Source organism: Nyctereutes procyonoides, unplaced genomic scaffold (assembly GCF_905146905.1).
Source record: "Nyctereutes procyonoides isolate TBG_1078 unplaced genomic scaffold, NYPRO_anot_genome, whole genome shotgun sequence".
In the NCBI taxonomy this organism is placed as follows: Eukaryota; Metazoa; Chordata; class Mammalia; order Carnivora; family Canidae; genus Nyctereutes; species Nyctereutes procyonoides.
In genome coordinates, this window is record NW_026575020.1 from 35389048 (window position 1) to 35408285 (window position 19238).

A 19238-nucleotide genomic window follows, 5' to 3' on the forward strand; every position below is an offset into this window, starting at 1 on the left:
GCCTCTGCGCGAGGAAACTTGTTATTGACTTCTTGATCTCACACCCACGTCAAGAGCTGCTTAGACCTGACAGGTAAGAGGGGCTGGTGGTAATCAAGGCTCTCGAGTCACACTGTCAAATTATACCAAGCCATTAAAATAAAATGAGCGTGACGAAGGAGCTAGGCACCTAGGCTGCGCGCCGAGTCGGGCTCGCGTAGTGCAGCACGACCGACAGGCTGCGAACTGCAAGAATGTCCGCTCGATTTCATTGTGGGGGGAGCGGGCAGGGGGCAGGTCGCACAAGGAAAGCAAACAGACTAAAAGTACTTGGCCCACAAGACGTCTTGTGGAGATTTTATTATATAGAGTGTAAAATGAATTGTCAGTCAAATAAAAAGAACACTTTTTTAAAAAAAAAAAACAACATGCATAACATTTCCCAATTGCCTTTTTTTAATAGTTAGACATTTCAAGCATTATAAGGAAAATAAGGAGAAAAATCCAGAAACTGTAACTTCGGTACATTTCAAACGGAATGTCCCTCGGGTCAATTAAAAATGCGAGAAAAATAGCTTCGATTCCGTTTTTCTTTCCTTTAAAAATACATGTTATCTGTACAAGTTGCACTACAGTAAACACTGAAAATCATATTATCCCTTTTATTAAATCAAAATTATTTAATTCATATGGTGGTTAATACTAGATTTATTTATCCATCTAGTTAATTTGACAAATATTAAGAAAATATTTAAAAGAAAAAAAGGAAGAAACATCTCGGAATTAAACAACAGTTACTACATTTTCACGCGGTTTAACGTTCCACAGTGTTTGTTAAAAGTTATATCGAATTTCTTTTTAATATTAAAAATAACAGTATTTATATTTCTGAGAGAAGAAAGGTTTTTTGTTTTGTTTTTAAAACAAGCTTGGAGGTCTTAGATACACAACTGCCACTGGTAATAGAGACACGGAAAAAAACATTTGCTAAACACACGGACACATTTTTATATTATCCTTTAGCACTCTAGAAATTATACAAACCCTATAAAATGCCCCCTCCCAATCCCTGTTGGACAGCAATACAATTATCTGTCTCAATTCAGAATTCACATAATTAATTACAATACATAATAGTTCAGTTTTTTAAAAAAATGCAATAAAACCAGACAGCCAAGATAACAAGAAATTAGAAAACATTTAATGAATTTACACATTTAAGAATATTTAAATACTGTTTAAAAATTTTTTAAAGAATTTGTTACATACCACCTAAGACTTCCAAGCCACTTTCTGTTGCAACAGAAAAAACTGTAAATAAAAAGACACGCAACAAAACGGAACAAAACAAAACAAACACACCGTGTTGAAATGTCACTGCTCTGAGGCACATTCTGGTGCCTGAATCTGCAGGTCTTGCTCCAAAAAGAATCCCAGAGCTTACACATTTGAAATAACAAACAAAAATAATGAAACAGAAATTACCAGCAATTTTTAGTAACTAATTTTCCCGATTTTTAGAAAAATCCTGTTAATCTAAATATAGTGTTTCACAGAAAACAAAGGTTCTTCATCAAAAGGTTTGCAAATCTAAAAACCTCTGTTACAAATACGTTTTTGCTCACAATGATTTCGGGGAGAAAAGAGCCGCAGGTGGCTGTCCTACTGCTCCTGTGGGAAGGAAGGGGACAGAAGTTAGTCTGTGAGGCCAGCTCTTGTGTCCTGTCTCAGCCTGGGGCTCTGAAGGCACGGAGGTGACAGGTCACCCTTTCCCCTGTGGCTCCTGATCTGGCCCAGACACATGCTCTCCTGTACAGGAGGTCCTGGGGCAGCTACTCAAGCAGGGGAGCCAGCACGAGATACCTTTCCACCACTGCCCACCGGCCCTGACACCTGTCTCCACTGAGCCCAGGCACAGAGGGCCAATTTTGGCAGTGAGATGACCAGCAAGTTTGGGTCCGTGGGGACCTGGTCAGCAGCAGGTCACCTGAAAGGTGCATGGGGGGGCCTTTGGTCATGTTCCTACATTAATAAGAAATCCATTTTTGGCTTCTGACTGGATGGAGCCCTCCAGCTTTCCGTGCGGGATGAAGATCTGGTGCTCTGCCCTGCCCAGCCTTCAGAGGGTGTGGACTTGCCCTCTCCCTGCCGCCCCTCACTGCTGAGGGCCGGAGGGCGGGGGGAACAGTCTGGCCACACAACCTTCTTTAAGAGCAGCAGCAGGTGTGTCTCCCACGGTCCCTACCATAGTGCCAAGCCCGCCCAGTACCACAGGCTTGCCACTCTGACGGCTGGGGAAACTGAGGCCTAGCAAGAGAAACCGGAGTGTCACTCAGCCTTGCACACTGAGGGCCAAGACATGAGAGAGAACCGGGCATTTCCTTACAGAGGCTGCACAGCCAATTCCTCTCCCACTCAGCCCAAACCTGCGAGGAGCGGGCCAGCGTGGTCCCAGCCGGCCTCTCAGCAGACAGCTGCCATGCTGGGCGGCACAGGGGCGAGGGCCATCCCTCCGCAGCCGCGTTTCTGCCCTGGGGTCAGGCACACACACAGGCTTGGCAGAAAGGGGGTCAGGACTGGTCTGGGTAGGCCCTGAGGTGTTGGTGATGGGCTACAGACCTGGCTGTGGGCTTGAGCTTGCCCTAACGTCTGCCCGTAGAAAGCCACCTGCTGTCTGTAATATTCCGCCCAGGCCATTGTGTAGTCCGGCGGGGAGCTGGCCTGAGGAGCAGCGCTGGCGGCGTGACCTGATGACAAAGGAGAGCACAGGGGTTATCGGGGGGGGGGGGGGGGGGACACGTGTCTGGGGAGGTAAAGGACGCTGTCAGCTTAGAGGAATCCCTTCCCAAAGACGGGGGCAGCTGGAAAAAGTGCCAATGCGCTCTCCCTCTGGGTGCTGGTGAGTCTGGTGCTGGAGGGTCCTTGGGACACTGTGCGGTTGGGCACTGCCCAGGGCCCTGCTGCAGAAAGGACCCTCAGCCACGTGCTACCTGTCCCTGCTCTGCCCCCACAAGATCGCACATCCGTCTTCTCAAAATCACCATCTCTGCCTCTGTCTGCCTGCCCCACGGGCTGCCAGGGCCAGAGAAACAGAGAGAGACACAGACACACAGAGAGTGAGGTGGAGAAGGAGAGGAGGAGGGAGGGAGGAAGAAGGAAAGGAGTGCAAGTGCCCCACTGGGGGCAGGGTGTACCTGTACAGAGCATCCAATCCCAGGAGGGCTGGGGAAGACTGGGCATCTGGCCTTCCAGCAGGTGCTTTGGGTGACGAGGACCTCCCTGACTGCCCCAACCCCCCAAGCTATCAATGGGGTGACAATCCAAACACCAGGGTAACCATTTCTTGGACACTCCTTGACCTGATTTTTGTCAACCAGCAGGTAACATACTCTGCAGCCAAGACACGTGAGCACCTCCTCCAACCACATTCTGGCTTGGTACTTTTGGAATACAAAGGAATTAGGGCTAATTTTAAAGGATTCACTTGGGGGCTTTTTTCGGTTGCTGTAACTAGATTTTTCTTCTCTTAACCGTTAAAGAGATGGGTTTAGTTTCTGGCACAACTAAAAAATGAGCTTACTTAAGAAAAGAAACAAGCACGTCGGCACCCACGCCAACTCTGGGCTGCCTTCTTGGAGTTTTACCCTCTTTCTCCTCCCTGCCCTGAAAGGATCAGAAAGAGCTGGGTGGAGGCAAGATGGTCAGGGACCAGGGGCCTGCTGCTCTGAGTCCTGGCCAAGCGGTTCCAAAGGGGATGGCTAAGGCCGGACAGCTGGCCCCGAGCTTGTCCTTAGGTTCTCTGGTGTCTAGAAGGGGGGGTGGGCAGCAGACGGCTCCACCACGTCTTCTCTGACAGACACCCAGGGGACACAGGGAGACAAAGGCAGAGACTGAGAACGAAGTCACACAGGGAGAGCGCAGGGAGAACGAAGGTGACAGGGCACCACGACTGCGAGGCCTCCAGGCACGGGGGCTCTGGGCCTAGGGTCTGCTTGTTCAGAGGGCCGTCTCACTCACTCTGTTTTTTGTAATAGTCTTCCCAGGCCTTGCTGTAGTCAGGCTGGCTGCTCGGCGGCTGGCTCTGCTGGCCTGTGCGGAGAACACAAAAGCAGTCAGGCCCCTGGCGCCGGCTCTGGGCCCCATGGCCTGCCTGGTAAGGCAGCAGCAGGCCGGCTGTGGGGAGACACGGGGACGCCCCAGAGGGCCTCCACCCAGGCCCACGAGGTGTGACTAAGGCCCCTGGGAGGAGGGGGTTGGGCAGGACTGCTGCCCCCCCCCCCCAAGAGCAGAGGGTCGGAAGAGCCTTGATCCTTCAGATGGAGATATGAGCTCAGGGCGCCCCGGGGCCAGAGTGACCTCATCTGAGGCTCCCCGAACTGAATCGGCCTTCGGATGGAACAAGGAATCGAAGTGGTGCTGACCACACTCTTCCCCTGACCCTTCCGTTCAGAGACTGACGGCTTTAACTCTGGACAAGCAGAAGCACAGGAAGCATGAGGGGAAATGGCCTGGACATTGCTTGCGACGATGACAGAAGACGAGGTACACACAGCGGAGGAGCTGAGGGCCACAACATGCATCTGACCTCAATCTGGCCTCGTGCCTTTCTGGGGTAGGAGTGGAGGGGGAGAGGAGGTATGTGGGGCTGTTCCTGGCACCCCACCAGGGGCGCGTGCTCTGTGTGGCACTGGCAGGAAAGATCTGGGGAGCGAGTGACTGCGGCCTGCCTCTGCAGGGGTTAGAAGCCCTGACCAGAGCGACAAGTCGGGACCTTTCCTTCTGCTGAGGTCAGGGCTGGCTCACGTGTCCACCTGCTCGGACCCCATTCAGCATTTGGTTTTCTGTTAGAATTGCAGGTGGTGGCTAGTGACCATAGTCACAGCAGAGTGTCTTTCCTGCTACTTTACTGCAGTCTGAGGAGGGGCGTGGGGTGAGGGGAGTCTGTGTGCGGGGCAGGGGGAAGAAGTGAGGTGGGGGGGACCAAAGGGCAAAGATACCCCCCACCCCCTCCTCCCAGTGGGGCAGGAAGCGGCTCAGGATGATGCGAGGAACAGAACAAGGTGGTTCTGGAGAAGGCCAGGAGAAGGGCAGTGAGAGCTCTTCCCGCAGACGCCAAAGGTTGGGAAAGCAAGAGGTTTCTTCCAAATGAGAGTTCACTAGAACCAATTCTCACCGCCCCCTATAGACAAAGCTCAACACAACAAGATGAAGGAATGGGAACAAAGGCAAGAAACCATGTACTGACTGTTTTCTTTTACTCGACCCAAGGGCCTCTGCCAACCCCTCTGGGGCCAGTGGGGGTTTGAGGCGGCCAGCAGGACAGGGCCTCTGCAGAACCATGGCCCCAGGGTCTAGTCCCCTCAGGCAAGAGGATGTGTCCCCTACCAAATTCCCCCCAGCCTAGGGCTCTCTCTCAGTCTCTGTCTTGAGCAATGGGGCAAAATGTGAACTCAACCCAGGTCCCCTCTTGTTCTGAGGGCACTTTCTGATCAGAACAGAAGCAAAGAAAACAGGAACAGGCTCTAGGACAAAGTGAGTGCAGTGAAATGGGCCTGGCACATTCTAGGTGGTGTACAGTTGTTCGTGGTAAAATTCTTCATATTATTCTGTATGTCTGAGACATTTCATATTAAAAAAAATATATACTGGGGAGGAAAAGGAATAAAAAAAAAGCTATTATACAATTTTAGGGCTCACGGGTACTTTGGAAATCAAACCTAAACCCTTCATTTCATAGACAACAGAACTGGAGTGCACAGGAGGGGGACATGCCATGTATAGCTTCAGCCTCGGGACTCCGACCCCACTGGGCTGCTTGTCTAGCTGTGACCTTGAGCAGCTACCCCCAGGCAGGGCTTCTGTGCAGAGACACTCTGCTCAGGGGGAAACAAGAGAAGCCCAGAACGAGGCTCAGTACCCGGGGAGCTAAAAGCTGCATGCAGGACCCTGCATCTGGCGGGCTGCAAGGATCACATGCAGATGCACTGAAGAATCCCTTCAAACACAAGCAGGCCACCGCTCCGGAGGGACAGAAAACCCAAAGGTAAGGTGTGTGTTTTGTTTTTGAAGGCTGTGAAGGTGTCTCTACCAGCAATAAAACTCCAGAATGGCTCCTGAAACTCATGTGGGGCCGGAGGGCAGGCTCAGGGTGTCACTGAGCAGAGCTAATTCTCCAGCTCTGTGCTTTCTGAAAGTTCAAGAGATAGAAGGAACATCCTTTCTAAGCCAGTGCTGGAGAGAAGCGGGGGGGTGGGGGGTGGGGGGGGTGGGGGTGTGGGAGTGTGGGGGGAGACGGTCACCAGGAGGCCAGAGCTGGGGAGTGGGGAGGGCTCTCAGCAAGTGCAGGGGCCTGGGAGGGAAGTGAAGGGAGGAGCTGTGGGCAGGGTCAGGTCCAAGCCTGCAGGCCTTCCTGACCCTTGTTTGTGGAAACAAGGCGGACACGAGCCCCTAGCTCTAAGAACAGAGGAATGGGAAAGAAAGGTCTGAGAGGAGGGCCAGGAGGGAGCCAGCTGCCATCCCTGCTCAGCTGGTGGCTTCCCCCTGTCCCAGGAGGCTCCCGGCATCTCTGGGGAGGGACATGCCGGGCCTACTGGCCAAGATGTGCGACTAGAGCGTTTCAGACACACCAGCCCCTTGGCCCTCCTGAGGGGGGGCGCGCGGTCCCATCTCCTCCGCGTCACTTACTTGGGACCTGCTGTGTGGGCTGCTGCCACGCCTGGTAGGTGCTGCCCCATCCCTGGGTCAGAAAGGCCGGAGGACCACTAGGAGGACAAGAGAGCCACTGGTTCCAGAGCAGGCCACATCCCCCTCTCCTCACCTGGGCCCACCTCCCACCAAGCCATCCGTGGTCTGGCTCTTTTCTGCTCCCCCCACCCCACTGGTCCCGCCCGTCCCAGGAGGGCTGCAGGGATGGAGCGAGAAGTCACCTACCTCACAGGGGTGCTGTGGGGATTTCCGTTCACTTTAGCAGCAATGCTCGGGAAGCAGCCTGAGCTCCTTGGGGGAAATGTGCTAAAAAAAAGTAAAGGACAAATGAACACAGCGGGCCGAGGACCAGGTGGGGAGAGCCGCTGAGGGATGCTGGTGCTGGCCCCAAGGCCCTCTGGCTTCTGGGAGGCTCTCACCCCCAGGACTGGTCAGTGGGCTGTGAACAGGCTTATAGGGGTCAGTGGAGAGAGGAAAAGGGAGGAATCTTGCTCAAACCCAGGACTCCAGGCTTTTGGCTGGCATTCCCTAGAAGCAGCTGGAAAGAGGACCTCCTGAGACGGGGTGAACTCTTCCCACTGAGACCAACCCAAGAGACTCACTTTTGATGAGGTGCAGCAGGTGGTTGGCTGAAGGGGCTCTGTCCAAAGGCTCCGGGTGCTCCGAGACTGGTCCCCTGTCAAGGGCACAGAGGGAGCTCTCACTTGCTGTCGGCTGCACCTCTGCCCTCTGCCCAGGCCCACCCCAAGGCAAAATACAGCTTTCGGGGAGACAGAGTCAAGTAAAGTACAGATACCCTATGACACTTGCTAGCCTTGCTTCCCCACAGTGGACTTTATCTGCAGAAATGGCTTCTGCCCCATCGAGTGACCGATACCACCACACAGCCAACACGGCACCACCACAGTTGCCCTAGCGTGTCACCCTGGGGGTAGGGACCAACCTGCTTGACTCTCCCGTCAATTTAGGCTGGCCCATGGCTCTTTCTGCCATTCTACGTCCCCTTTGAGGTGAGCAGTGGCCAATCTGTCCTCCATCAACACTCCCTTTCTTTATCTGCTTTGAGGTGCCTGAAACTAAAGCCAGAGTCAATGAAAGCTGCCTGCAGGGCTGGCTGCCAGGGCCATGCCCGCGGGAGTCCGGGGGCAGTGCTGGGGGGGAAGGCTGCCACCCGGCTGCTCATCTAAGCCTACAGGGGATACGGCTCTGGGCCTGAGCTGCTGAGCTGCGGTGGCCCTGGTGAGTTCTGCCAGAGGGCCTGGCCCTGGCATCTCTGGGCCCCGACCTTCCCCCTTGGCAAAGTGGGAGGGGCCGCCCTCACGTGACACGAGGACTGAAAGGCACAGGAAGTACATGGTTCTGGGGGAAGAGCAGGTACCTTGGACATCCAAAAGAAAACCCAGCTATCATTAAGCCAGGCAGGGGAAGGACCTTGTACGTACGCCAACTTTCTCATCTATGAGATGTCTGGCCACCTCGATCTGTTGAGGAATGCCCCTGATGGTGAATATTCGCAGGTTGGGGTCAGTGTTGGGAGGGGGGTTCCGCTGGAGCTCCACGTGCGCTCCTGACTGCTGATTTATGCTTTTGATGTTGTCACCCCCTGCGGGCAGGTGGACACAAGACAGAGGATAAGTGGCAGTTGTGGCAGACCCAGCAGTCCGGCAGTACTCTGCTGTGAAGAGGAGGAAAGGTGTTATCTGTACCCCAGCACCGGTCTGAGAGCGGAGAAGTTCCTTCTGGGATCAACTATGAAACCCTCCGGACAAATGTTAGGGCTCTCTTGTTTGCAAAACCAGGCTTATGAGCTGAGCCAGTGTTTCTCTCCGAGCCAGGCCGAGGCTGGGAGCCCATGGGTGGGTGCATGATGGAGCTGGGAACCTCTGAGGCTGGCTTGTGCTGCTCCTGCTGCAGCCAGGCCTTGGCCCCAGGAAGACACTCCATCCTTAGCCTTGTGGGCCACGGCTCTGCCCTCTCCCTCCCTCCACTGGCAAACAGACAGGGCCACTGGCTCCAACAATGCCCAGAGCCCACTTGGGCCTTCAATATCCCATCCTGTCACTTCTCCAGTCCCTGCCTCCTCCGTGGGCAGTGGGGGGGCGGGGGCAGGTCTAGACAGAGAGGCAGCTGAGGATATGTGTGTGTGTGTGTGTGTGTGTGAGTGAGAGAGAGAGAGAGAGAGAGAGAGAGAGAGAGAGAGAGAGAGAGAAAGAGAGAGAGACAGAGGCCTGGGTGGAGTGGGGTAATGAAAATTTAGTTGGACCCTTTGAAAAACCTGTGAGAGTTCTAGTCTCTTAATGAGATTTGCGTAACAAAAGCTCCAGCAGTGTCACAATGGTTTGATTCTTCTTTTGAAATTTCACAGAATTTACAGATCAGTTCTGCTCAACTGGGGGGGTGGGGTGTAGAGGGCAGAGTACAAGGAAAACCTGGGAGCCCAGAGTTTTGCGAATTTAGAAAAAGACAATCTGTGGACAATCTGGTGCAGGTGACCAGAGAGCCCCACCAAATGATCAAAAGGCAAAGACTAAAGGCCAGTCTCTGTGTCACTCCACCCCGCCCAGAGTCAAAACTAACCTCAAATGATATTTGTCATTTTAGGGTAATGGGTCCATAGTCCTTCCAGCCTGCTGCTGGAGCACCTATCAAGCAGGTGGACAAGGAGGGGGTCCCAAGAGCAGGCCCCGCCTGTGTTGTGTCTTATCTCATCCTCGGTGGGATGCTACGGTGGGATGCTACGGGAACAGGAGGCAAGGATGGAGCGGGGGTCCTGCGGCCTCCTGAAGGCAGACACCACAGGAAGGAACTGGGAGGCTGCTGGCTTTCAGAGAAAGCTTTGTTCAAATTGGCTCGTGCCATGTGTCAGTTTAGTTGATGTTGGGTTTAATTTAAGAGCAAATGAAAAACAACAATGCAACACACCAACGTGTTACGCACATGATTTTCTTAAAGTTCTGCTACGGTGGAAGAAAAGGTGTTTTCCAATTCGAGCAAACTGTACTGGCCAATGCAGAAAAGTCATAGGAAACCTCCAGCAGCTTGCCAGCCTCGGTAGGAGTAAGCCCTTCCCAGCCCGGAAATACTGTCCTCTTCTCAGAGGTGGTGAATTTATCCTCTTTGCACAATGAAAAGCAGGCAGCTTTGATACTGAGCAAAGTGTTTCTGGGGCTGAAGGAAGAGCAAGAAAAGCAAGTGGAAGCCTTCCTACAGCACACCCAGAGCTGGAAGGAATCCTCCAGCCTTCCCCAGGTGCCGCTGGTTCCGAGGCAAGAGCACAAAAGGCCGCGCGCGTGTCTGAGGCTGAGAGCCCCGCCGCCCAGACTAGCAGTCCTCTGGAGGGCACTTGGAGCAGCAGCTCCCCAGGCCCTCTCCCCTAAGCCCCTGGCAGCATGCTAATAAGGTGAAGAGGCACCACAAAACTTCGCGGGGCCGGAAGGAGTTAATTTAAGTTCATCTTCCTTCAAAATGAGGTCACCAGCTTGGCACATGGTGGCTGTCTACAGGCTCATTCAGCAGCCTGTCCATTCTTCCACCTGATGGGGGGCAGAAGCGACCCACCAGTGGCCCCCCGGCTGGATGTGAAATCGTAAAGCAATTAATCAAACCTGCTAAAAGCCTGGCTGACAAGAGCAGGGCTGGCCACACTATCTGTCACCACTGCTGTATTTATCATGGAAATCCAGCAGGGGCCCAGGGAGGCTCAGCGTCTGTCCAAGGACTAGAGCTGGGAGCTGGGGGGGGGGGGGGGGGGGGGGCGCGGCGGCGGCATGGCCTGACTGCTGGTGGCTCCCTCTCCCATCTCCCTTACTCACCCTCATCCACACACCTTCTCTCAGAAGATGCACCCCCATACCCAGGCCTCGTGTGTGTGTGTGTGTGTGTGTGTGTGTGTGTGTGTGTGTGTCCACGCCCATGCAGCAGAGAGCAGTAGTAAAGAGAGACCCTGGCTGACAAAACTTTGGGCCTTTTGAGGCTGCTGTCAGAGCCCTAGGACACAGAGCAGTCACTTCCCTGTGGGAGTCACTCAGGGTGACTTTGTGGAGGACAAACTACAAGGGGCGGTTCTGGCCACATCCAGATTTAACGGACTACCAAGACCGGTCACAGTACAGACAGCGAGGCTGCCCGTCTAGAGCCGACACACAGTCAGCAAGTCAACCCTCCTTGACAGGATGGTCCTCCAAAGGCAAAGACACCAAGCTCTACTTCTCAACCCACAGGCACTGACTGGTCTCAATCTCACAGCAGCCAAGCTGATGGTCTGGGTAGTGGCTCTGACTTACCACTAGCATCTGGGCAGCTGACAGCACCCCCTAAACACTGATCAACACATACACCCTGCCAGGAAATGAAAACAAACTCACATTGCTCCTACCACCTCCAAAGATTAATACTCTTGAAGACAACACAGAGACCAGAGATAGACATTTCAAGAGAGCATACCTTAGACACTGGCCACGACAGGGCCAAATGCAGACTCTAGAAGGTGAATGAGGGGCAGGAGGGATCGCCCCCATGTGCTAGCATGGGACAGTATGCTAAGGCAGCTTTAGCTCTCCAACCAAGACCATTCCCAAATTGTGCTCTGTGGAACGTCAGCTTTTTCCCACAGGTCAGAGAGGTGGTGGCAGAAATTGGAGAAACTCGGGGGGGAGGGGGGGGTGTAGCCTGCATTGACTTCCTCCAACATGTACGAAGGCAAATACAAAGGCCAGAGGTGAACCTGTGTGTGCTGCCCAGGGTGAGGCTTCCCGAGAACCTCCAGGGAGGCCAGCCTGCTGCAGCCCAGGAATTGCTTGCTCTTCCCCTTGCTCGCAGTGATGGATGGCTAGTGGCCACATTAGCCACTAACAAGGGTTTCTTACCTAATGTTCTCTACAAAGCCTTGAAACAACTAACCAGTCAATTTTTATTTCCCTCCACAGGGTGTCCGTTGTTCACAGTAAATGTGCTCAAAGGATAAAAACCACTCTTACACGTGTCAATAAAGCCCAAATACCCAAATCCAGTAAGCACAAAAAGTGACACATTTGTCACAGGGCAACCTTCATTTGAGGAATTATCTCAACTGTTCCTCTGAGCCCCCGGGAGGCAAATTAATCACTAATCAGTCGATTGACAAACATCCAGAGGCCCCATCATCCTGGGCAGGGGACCTTTTTGACAACCTACGTGGCTTGACCAGGCAGTGGGGTCTTACTTTTGGTCTGTTTGTACATGATAACCGACAGCCCACTCTGCGCATGTTCATGAGAAGACCCTACCCAACAGGGTCTCTTCGGAAGGCTGATGATGTCACAGACCTGGCACCTGCAGTCAAGTGCAGCTAACAGACCCGACTTTATGTTCTGGAGGTACCATCTGGGCCCTCTCTGCTGTTGGGTAGGATAGATGGAGGGGAACCATGAAACTCCACCAGTGGCCCCTTACCTTTGCCTATGACGAGGCCACACTTATCTGCCGGCACCGTGTAGGTTATCTCCTGGACGCCACCAGGGGCTCCCACACTCCAGTCACCACGGCCACGTCCTCGTCCTCTGGCCACCGTGAGGCCTCCGAACCCATCTCTTTCCTAGGAAGGACGCAAAGCTCAAGTAAAGATTTCTGCCTCTGCCACCAGGACCACTTTTCAGCCCCAGGGAGGAGGTGAAGTGACAGGATATAATCAGTGCCACACACTAGAACCTGAGCACCTTGCCACATTTCAGTTTCTGAAGTGCTCTTTCAAAGCCAGAATTAACACAAATCACAGGAGCACTGAGGACATGTGCAGATGAACGTGTGTGGTTTCACAAACAGCCACACTGTACTGAACTAAAACACGCAGTCAGGTATACACTCCTGGGCTGAAGCCCAGTGCCCTCTTGCCGAGAGTCTTAATTACTGGGCCCTAATGTCCAGGTATCAGGAGCCGTTTTCTCCTCCGTGGAGTCTGCCCTTTCCCGTGGCTAACACACACTGGGCCCACCAGCCAGGCATTACATGTGGAAGAACTGCAGGCATTTCAAAGTGACGAGTATGCCTCCAACCCTCCCCTCCGCAGACACTGCTGTGGGTGGTCAGAGCACCTCACAATCCAACTAGCAAATAGGATAAAAGCCTTTTACAGATAGCTGGGTTGTGCCATTCTCCCAAACAAGGAGGGAACAAATCAGGTGTGTGGGCCTGTGGTGTGGGGTGGAGGAGCCTCCGACATTCTCATGCCGGCCCCCAAAACGGGGCACATCCATGGTCAACACCTAACAGAAAAAGGTTCTTTTCATTCAGGGGCAACCAATCTCATTGGAGGTCTCTGTTCTCTGAGTAACTATGGAGCTGCAGCATTTAAATTCTTTTTTGTGGGCAGACCAGGTGGCTCAGTGGTTTAGCGCCGCCTTCAGCCCAGGGCCTGATCCTGGAGACCTGGGATCAAGTCACACGTCAGGCTCCCTGCATGGAGCTTGCTTCTCCCTCTGCCTGTGTCTCTGCCTCTCTCTCTCTCTCCTCTGTGTCTCTCATGAATAAACAAAAATCTTAAAAAAAAAAAAATTCTTTTTTATATGTTGAGGGCAAATCTGGCCAAAGCTGAGAGCCCCTTCGTGGAAGGGAAAAGCCAAACAGATGTTCAACATAGTGGACAAATGTTTCGCAGAACCTACCTATGCTGATTAAGAATAAACTGAGCGTTTACCCAGAATTAAAACCAGCAGAAAACAGAGATGACTAGAGTGCTTTTTTCCTTGCACTCGGCTTTTATGAGAGACAAATAATGAATAAACAAAGCAATTATAGGGATTTATGTTAAAATATATGTACTCATGGGTACGTGCACACATAGCCGACTTCCTGGCCTTCCCCAGAGTCTCAGAGATGAGGCTATCTCCCCACTGCCCTGAACCTCTGTAGCTCTGGGTCTGTAGACTCTTCCTGTTACCAACGACGCTGGTCTCTTCTGAACTTGTCTAATCCTAAGAATTGCTGCAACTCTAGCAGAAGCTCAAGCCTCCTCTCTGGGGTATGCTGATTCTGGAAGTCTGTGGTGGGGGCTATAAGCGTGTAACTTCAACATGGCCACTCCAAGACCTGGGGGATTGTGTGGGCTGCACTACCTGGTGCATACGAATCATCTGTGGTCGAGAGCTCAGCCCAGGGAGGCTCAGAGGCTTGTCCCACAGGCTTGTCTGGCTAACAGCAGAGCTCGGGCTACAGTTTCCAATCTGTGCTTCTCTTCAGCTCCAGGTGTTTTTTTTTTTTTTTTTTTTTTTTAAGATTTATTTACTTATTTATGATAGACACACACACACAGAGAGAGAGAGAGAGAGAGAGAGAGAGAGAGAGAGAGAGAGAGAGGCGGAGAACAGGAGGAGGGAGAAGCAGGCTCCATGCCGGGAGCCCGACGTGGGACTCGATCCCGGGACTCCAGAATTGCGCCCTGGGCCAAAGGCAGGCGCTAAACCACCGAGCCACCCAGGGATCCCCCTCCAGGTGTTTTTAAACTTGCCCTCAGTTTGGCACACCTGGGAGACATGCCAACCTAGCGTCAGTCACAGTGGTTCCCAGAGCACTTCACAATGGGAGGCGGGGGGCGGGCAGGTGGATATGCTAACAGCATCACACAAGCTTGCTCGCATCCTGAGAGAGAAGTGCAGGGAATCCAGTGTGTGAAGACACCTTTAAGACTCTGGAGGATCCAGAAGTGTTTTCTGAAGCTAAGATTAGAGTTTATTTTTTTCTTTTTTTTCTTTTTTTAAGAGAGAGAGAGAGAGAGAGAGAGAGAGAGAGAGAGAGAGAGAGGCAGAGACACAGGCAGAGGGAGAAGCAGGCTCCATGCAGAGAGCCCGATGTGGGACCTGAACCCAGGTCTCCAGGATCACACCCTGGGCTGAAGGCAGTGCTAAACCGCTGAGCCACCTGGGCTGCCCAAGAATTTATTATTTTTTTTAAAGAGACTCCATGCTTAGCGTGGAGCCCAATGTGGGGCTTGAACTCATGACCCTGAGATCAAGACCTGACCTGAGATTGAGTCAGATGCTTAACCAACTGAGCCACCCAGGCGCCCTGGAGTTTACTTAATATATTTCCATGCCAAGTATACCTAATGGCTTGAAATGTGACCTGCACTGTACTTCTCCAAATAGTTTACACAGTCAGGAACTTACTGTGTCAAGAAAACCTAGATAGCAAAGAGCAAAGTATCTAGGATATCTGGTATAACAAAGAGCAAGAAGCTAGTAACAAAATACATGAAGGGAGGAAAAGCGCAGATGTAGAAAAGCTGCCAGCCATGTACCTGGAGGCAGGCAACTGGCAAGAGCACTGAGTTCCAGAAATGTGATCCAAGAGGGCGTGACTTCTCTTTGGTGCTGCCCCAAGACCCTGTGTGGCACTTTCTGCTTTTGCAGGTGATGTGTCTGAACTCCAGAAAGCTGGACTCACCTGGGCTGTAAGAATAAGCTCGTTGTCTGCTTTTGCAGGTGATGTGTCTGAACTCCAGAAAGCTGGACTCACCTGGGCTGTAAGAATAAGCTCGTTGATGACATGTGCTGCATGCTGACACCGATCTGGGGGTCCCATGACTTGTGCAGCTCTCTCTGGACTAATACCATCATCTGTAGAACAAAATGAGAGACAGGGTTAGGAAAAGCCTGACTTTAGTTGGAAACAAAGGTCAGTCTGATTTGCAATCAATATTCCTACCAGATGCATAATCATCTTTTTGGATGGTTTATATCAACACTCACTTCTTATGTAATTACAGACATTTTAAAAAGATATTGTTACAGAAACATAAGACAGTAAGGCAAAAGAAAGCAGAGCTGGTAATATATGGTATAGATTGCCAAAATTAGCCCATCACAATATTTTCCCATCTTCAGAGAAATGAGGAAAATTAAGACAATGTAAGTAATTTTGCTCATGAAGATAAATCTACAAAATTTAAAGAACTGTCCTTTATTCTAAGATGTTAGTCTTTTTCTTAAATGGTTTTATCTTTAAATAATGAAGTAAAAATAACAGATTCTTTTTTGTCTCTCCTTGACAAAATTAAAAGCTGGAAATGCTATGAGGGCCCAGAGGAGAAAGCTAGATTGATAATTTGGTAATAGTATGGGAGGGAGGAGTGGGGAGGAAAGAGGGAGGGAGGGAACACACATGAGCTAATTATAGAGTTCCTGTCTTGTTAAGTACTTTATAATTCTTCATAGCACTAAGGATTTTTGAGAATCATCAAAACCAACCTGGCTTGAACTGAATCCTCACCCCGGCATCATTCTGAATCTTTTTGATCATTTCCCCATTTCTTCCTATTACAATCCCAACAGCAAACCTTGGCACAGACACCTGAGCACAGGGAAACAAAATCTATCAGAGCTGTCTGCAAATCTGTTATTTCTTAAAGGATACATTAAAAAAAAAAAAAAAAAAAAGACCCAAAGAACAAACAACTTGATTTTGATTGCAGTGCCTTCCTAGAAATGATATGATACAGCATATTTTTCCCCTCTTAGGAAAAATATCGTGATTGATGATTACACTCTTGCCTATTAAGTTAGCTTAATGCATCTGAGATTTCATCACATTAGTTATAAAAATGAAGAATAAACCTTATAGATAAAAGGTTAAAGATGGCAAACCTATCTTCCCAATTCTATGAAATAAGCATAAATATATCATGTACACTGGTCCTTGAAAATGTCTCCCCTTCATTCTTTTATCGTGATAAAATATAAGAACACATAACCTTTATCATTTTAACCATTACTTAGTATACAGTTCAGTGGCATTAAATATACACGCAACGTTGTGTAACCATCAACAGTCTCTGTACTTCCAAAACCTTTTCATCACTCCCTAAAACTATGTATCCATTAAACAGTCTCCTTCCATCAGTGCTGGTCACCTCTGCTCTACATTCTACCCGTGGGAACTTGCCCATTCTGGGCGCCTCACATGAATGGACTCACACAGTATTTGTCTCTCTGTATCTGGCTTACTTTACTAAGCATAATGTTTGCAAGCTCTATCCATGGTGCAGCGTATCTCAAAACTTCATTGTAAAAGAATGCTTTTTGGGGAGCCTGGGGTGGCTCAGTCAAATAAGCACCTGACTCTTGGTTTTGGCTCAGGTCATGGTCTCAGGGTTGTGAGTTCAAGCCCTGCATTGGGGTCTGCACTCAGCAGTGAGCATGCTTGAGATGCTCTCTCTCTTCCCCTCCCTGCCCCTGCACTCTCCTTCTGTCCCTCTCTCTCATAAATCTTTAAAAACATTTAAAAAAATAAAGGAAAGCTTTTCATTCCATTCCACCTCATCAATAAGTCGGCCTTCCAGGTCTGACACCATCACAACACAGAGCACTGAGAAAATCTGGCCTCTAGTCTTCACCTGGGCAGCAGGAAAGTGCTGAGGCAAAACCTCACAACCAGGAAGATGGCCCCGTTCCTTGAAATGCATGCACCTGGCTCCCCTCCCCTATGGTTGACTCTCTCGGTCCTTCCTCACACCCACCCAGGCTTCGAAGAGATCAAAGCTCACTCACTCACTCAAGGTTAAAGAGCTAACCAAAGTGTGGCCTACAATCTAAAAGTGCAGCCCGTTTGCCTGGAAACTAACCTGTAGGACAAGCATACCTCTATGCTGCCTCCTCCCACGCGGGCACTGAAGTCACCTCGGACACCTCGGAAGTCAGCTTGATCTTTCTCTCGAATGATCTCTAATACCATTTCTCTTGCTTGCTGTGTAAACACAGAGGAAAGGCATTATGGAAAATAAAATCCTAAGAAAAGACATGACACCAGGTGAAATTTCAAGATCAGACCCCATTAAGTCAGGCTTAAAGACTCAGAAGGTGCTCAGCTGTGGGAGAGCTCAACTTCTTGTATCACAACATGGGACAGGAGGAGGCTGCTAGGGTGGGTCACATAGACCAATCTTAGGTGATGTGTTCTTCACATTGCCCAAGACATCCACACAGACAAGGGCCTGCCTTCCTTTAAGCCACAGTTGGATCAGCACATTTGTCAGAGATTGATTACTATGGCCCTGAGGCATTTTGGCACACTGTTTCTTTCTGAGAGCTCTGTAGGCAAGTTCCACGTAAAAGACATCACAAGGCAACCCATTGCAGAGGAGCTCCAGGGAGGTGAAGGGAAAAGGCCAGCCTAGGGGGCCTGAATCTATCCTCCAACACCCAGAGATCAAATACTCTAATTACCACCTGGCAAGACTACCTCCCAGGCCTGATGCTCTTGGAGGCACACTCAGTGTCCTCTGCCCCCCCCCACCCCAAAGCACTTTAAGTCAGTCCATCTTGCCCACACCAGTCCCAGCCTCAAGGAACCTGCACTGGACATCAGCCATACATAACAACTCAAGTCTGGGAACCCAGATTGCATCCTGGTTCTGGAAAAACCAGCCAAATAAAAACAAACAAATAGGAATTAAAGTCTTCAGACATTTGGAGAAACTGCGAGCATGGGACTATAAGATCATGTTATGAGACTTGCTATCATTTTCCTAGGCCTGATTATAGAAACCAGTTCTTGGGAGATACATGCTGCAGGATCTGCGGGCAGACGGTCATGATATCTGTCACTTACTCACAAATGGTAAAGCAGAAATAAGTAAATAAATAAAACACACAAACACACGAATGTGGCAAAATGACAGGTAGGACGAGGCTACACAAGTACATGTTCACTGTTCATCTTTTCAACTTGTCTGTATGTCTAAAGATTTTTATAATAAAAAGTTGGGGAGAGAAAACACACACACAACCATTTATCCTAGGGAGAGAAAACAAACACACAACCATTTATCCTAAACACAGGAAACGGCTTTTCCCAAATAAAAAATGTAGAATACACATACTTTTAAAATTAAAACAAAAAAACTAAAAATATTTTGTTGTGATTTTCCTGCAAATGCATGGAATGTCAAGAAAATAAGCCTTTCATAAAAGAACAGACGGTTCCACCAGAGAAGGCAAGCAGGGAGTCAATGTGCACACATTTAGAAAGGTGAGATGTGGGATCCCTGGGTGGCTCAGCGGTTTGACGCCTCCCTTCAGCCCAGGGCGTGATCCTGGAGACCTGGGATCGAGTCCCACATGGGGCTCCCTGCATGGAGCCTGCTTCTCTCTCGGCCTGTATCTCTGCCTCTCTCATAAATAAATTAAAAAAATCTTTTGGAAAAAAAAAAAAAAAAGGAAGGTGAGATGCTTTGGAGGGGCAAGGCAACTGGGGGACCCTGGCCTGCTGGAGGGGAGTGAGGTGCTGCACCACTGCCTGGAGTCCAAGGCCTGAGGCCGTCTGAATCACTGGCCCTCAATTCTGCTTTAAAATCATGATTCTTAACCATGATGTGAGACTTGATCCTGGGACCCCAGGATCACGCCTGGAGCCAAAAGCAGATGCTTAACTGCTGAGCCACCCAGGTGTCCCTAAAACCAGGATTTTTACCTATGTACCTGGACTGGAAGAACTCCCGATAACAGCAAATTGAGTTATGCTGAACAAGAACATTAAAAACTGGGGAAATTATACTGTAGGTTGGCAAACTGAATTAAAAAAAAAAT

The 19238-nt window shown here is 50.4% G+C and overlaps 1 protein-coding gene across 3 annotated transcripts in view; it reads right to left on the reverse strand.

Annotated features, from left to right (window-relative positions):
* Positions 1–412: 412 nt before the first annotated feature.
* FUBP3 (far upstream element binding protein 3) overlaps positions 413–19238 on the reverse strand; it is a 53388-nt gene continuing 34562 nt past the window's right edge. For 2 of the 3 annotated variants that reach the window (XM_055315310.1, XM_055315319.1), the window contains 11 exons: positions 17293–17397; positions 15903–16005; positions 15172–15272; positions 12115–12256; positions 8127–8287; positions 7287–7360; positions 6910–6990; positions 6664–6740; positions 3997–4068; positions 2599–2726; positions 413–1650 (listed from right to left, as the gene is read on the reverse strand). In XM_055315310.1, coding sequence (XP_055171285.1) covers positions 1642–1650; positions 2599–2726; positions 3997–4068; positions 6664–6740; positions 6910–6990; positions 7287–7360; positions 8127–8287; positions 12115–12256; positions 15172–15272; positions 15903–16005; positions 17293–17397 — 1053 coding nt within the window. In that variant the 3' untranslated portion in view covers positions 413–1641. The remainder of the gene's footprint in view (positions 1651–2598; positions 2727–3996; positions 4069–6663; positions 6741–6909; positions 6991–7286; positions 7361–8126; positions 8288–12114; positions 12257–15171; positions 15273–15902; positions 16006–17292; positions 17398–19238) is intronic. The other variant, XM_055315313.1, reaches the window with a different exon arrangement.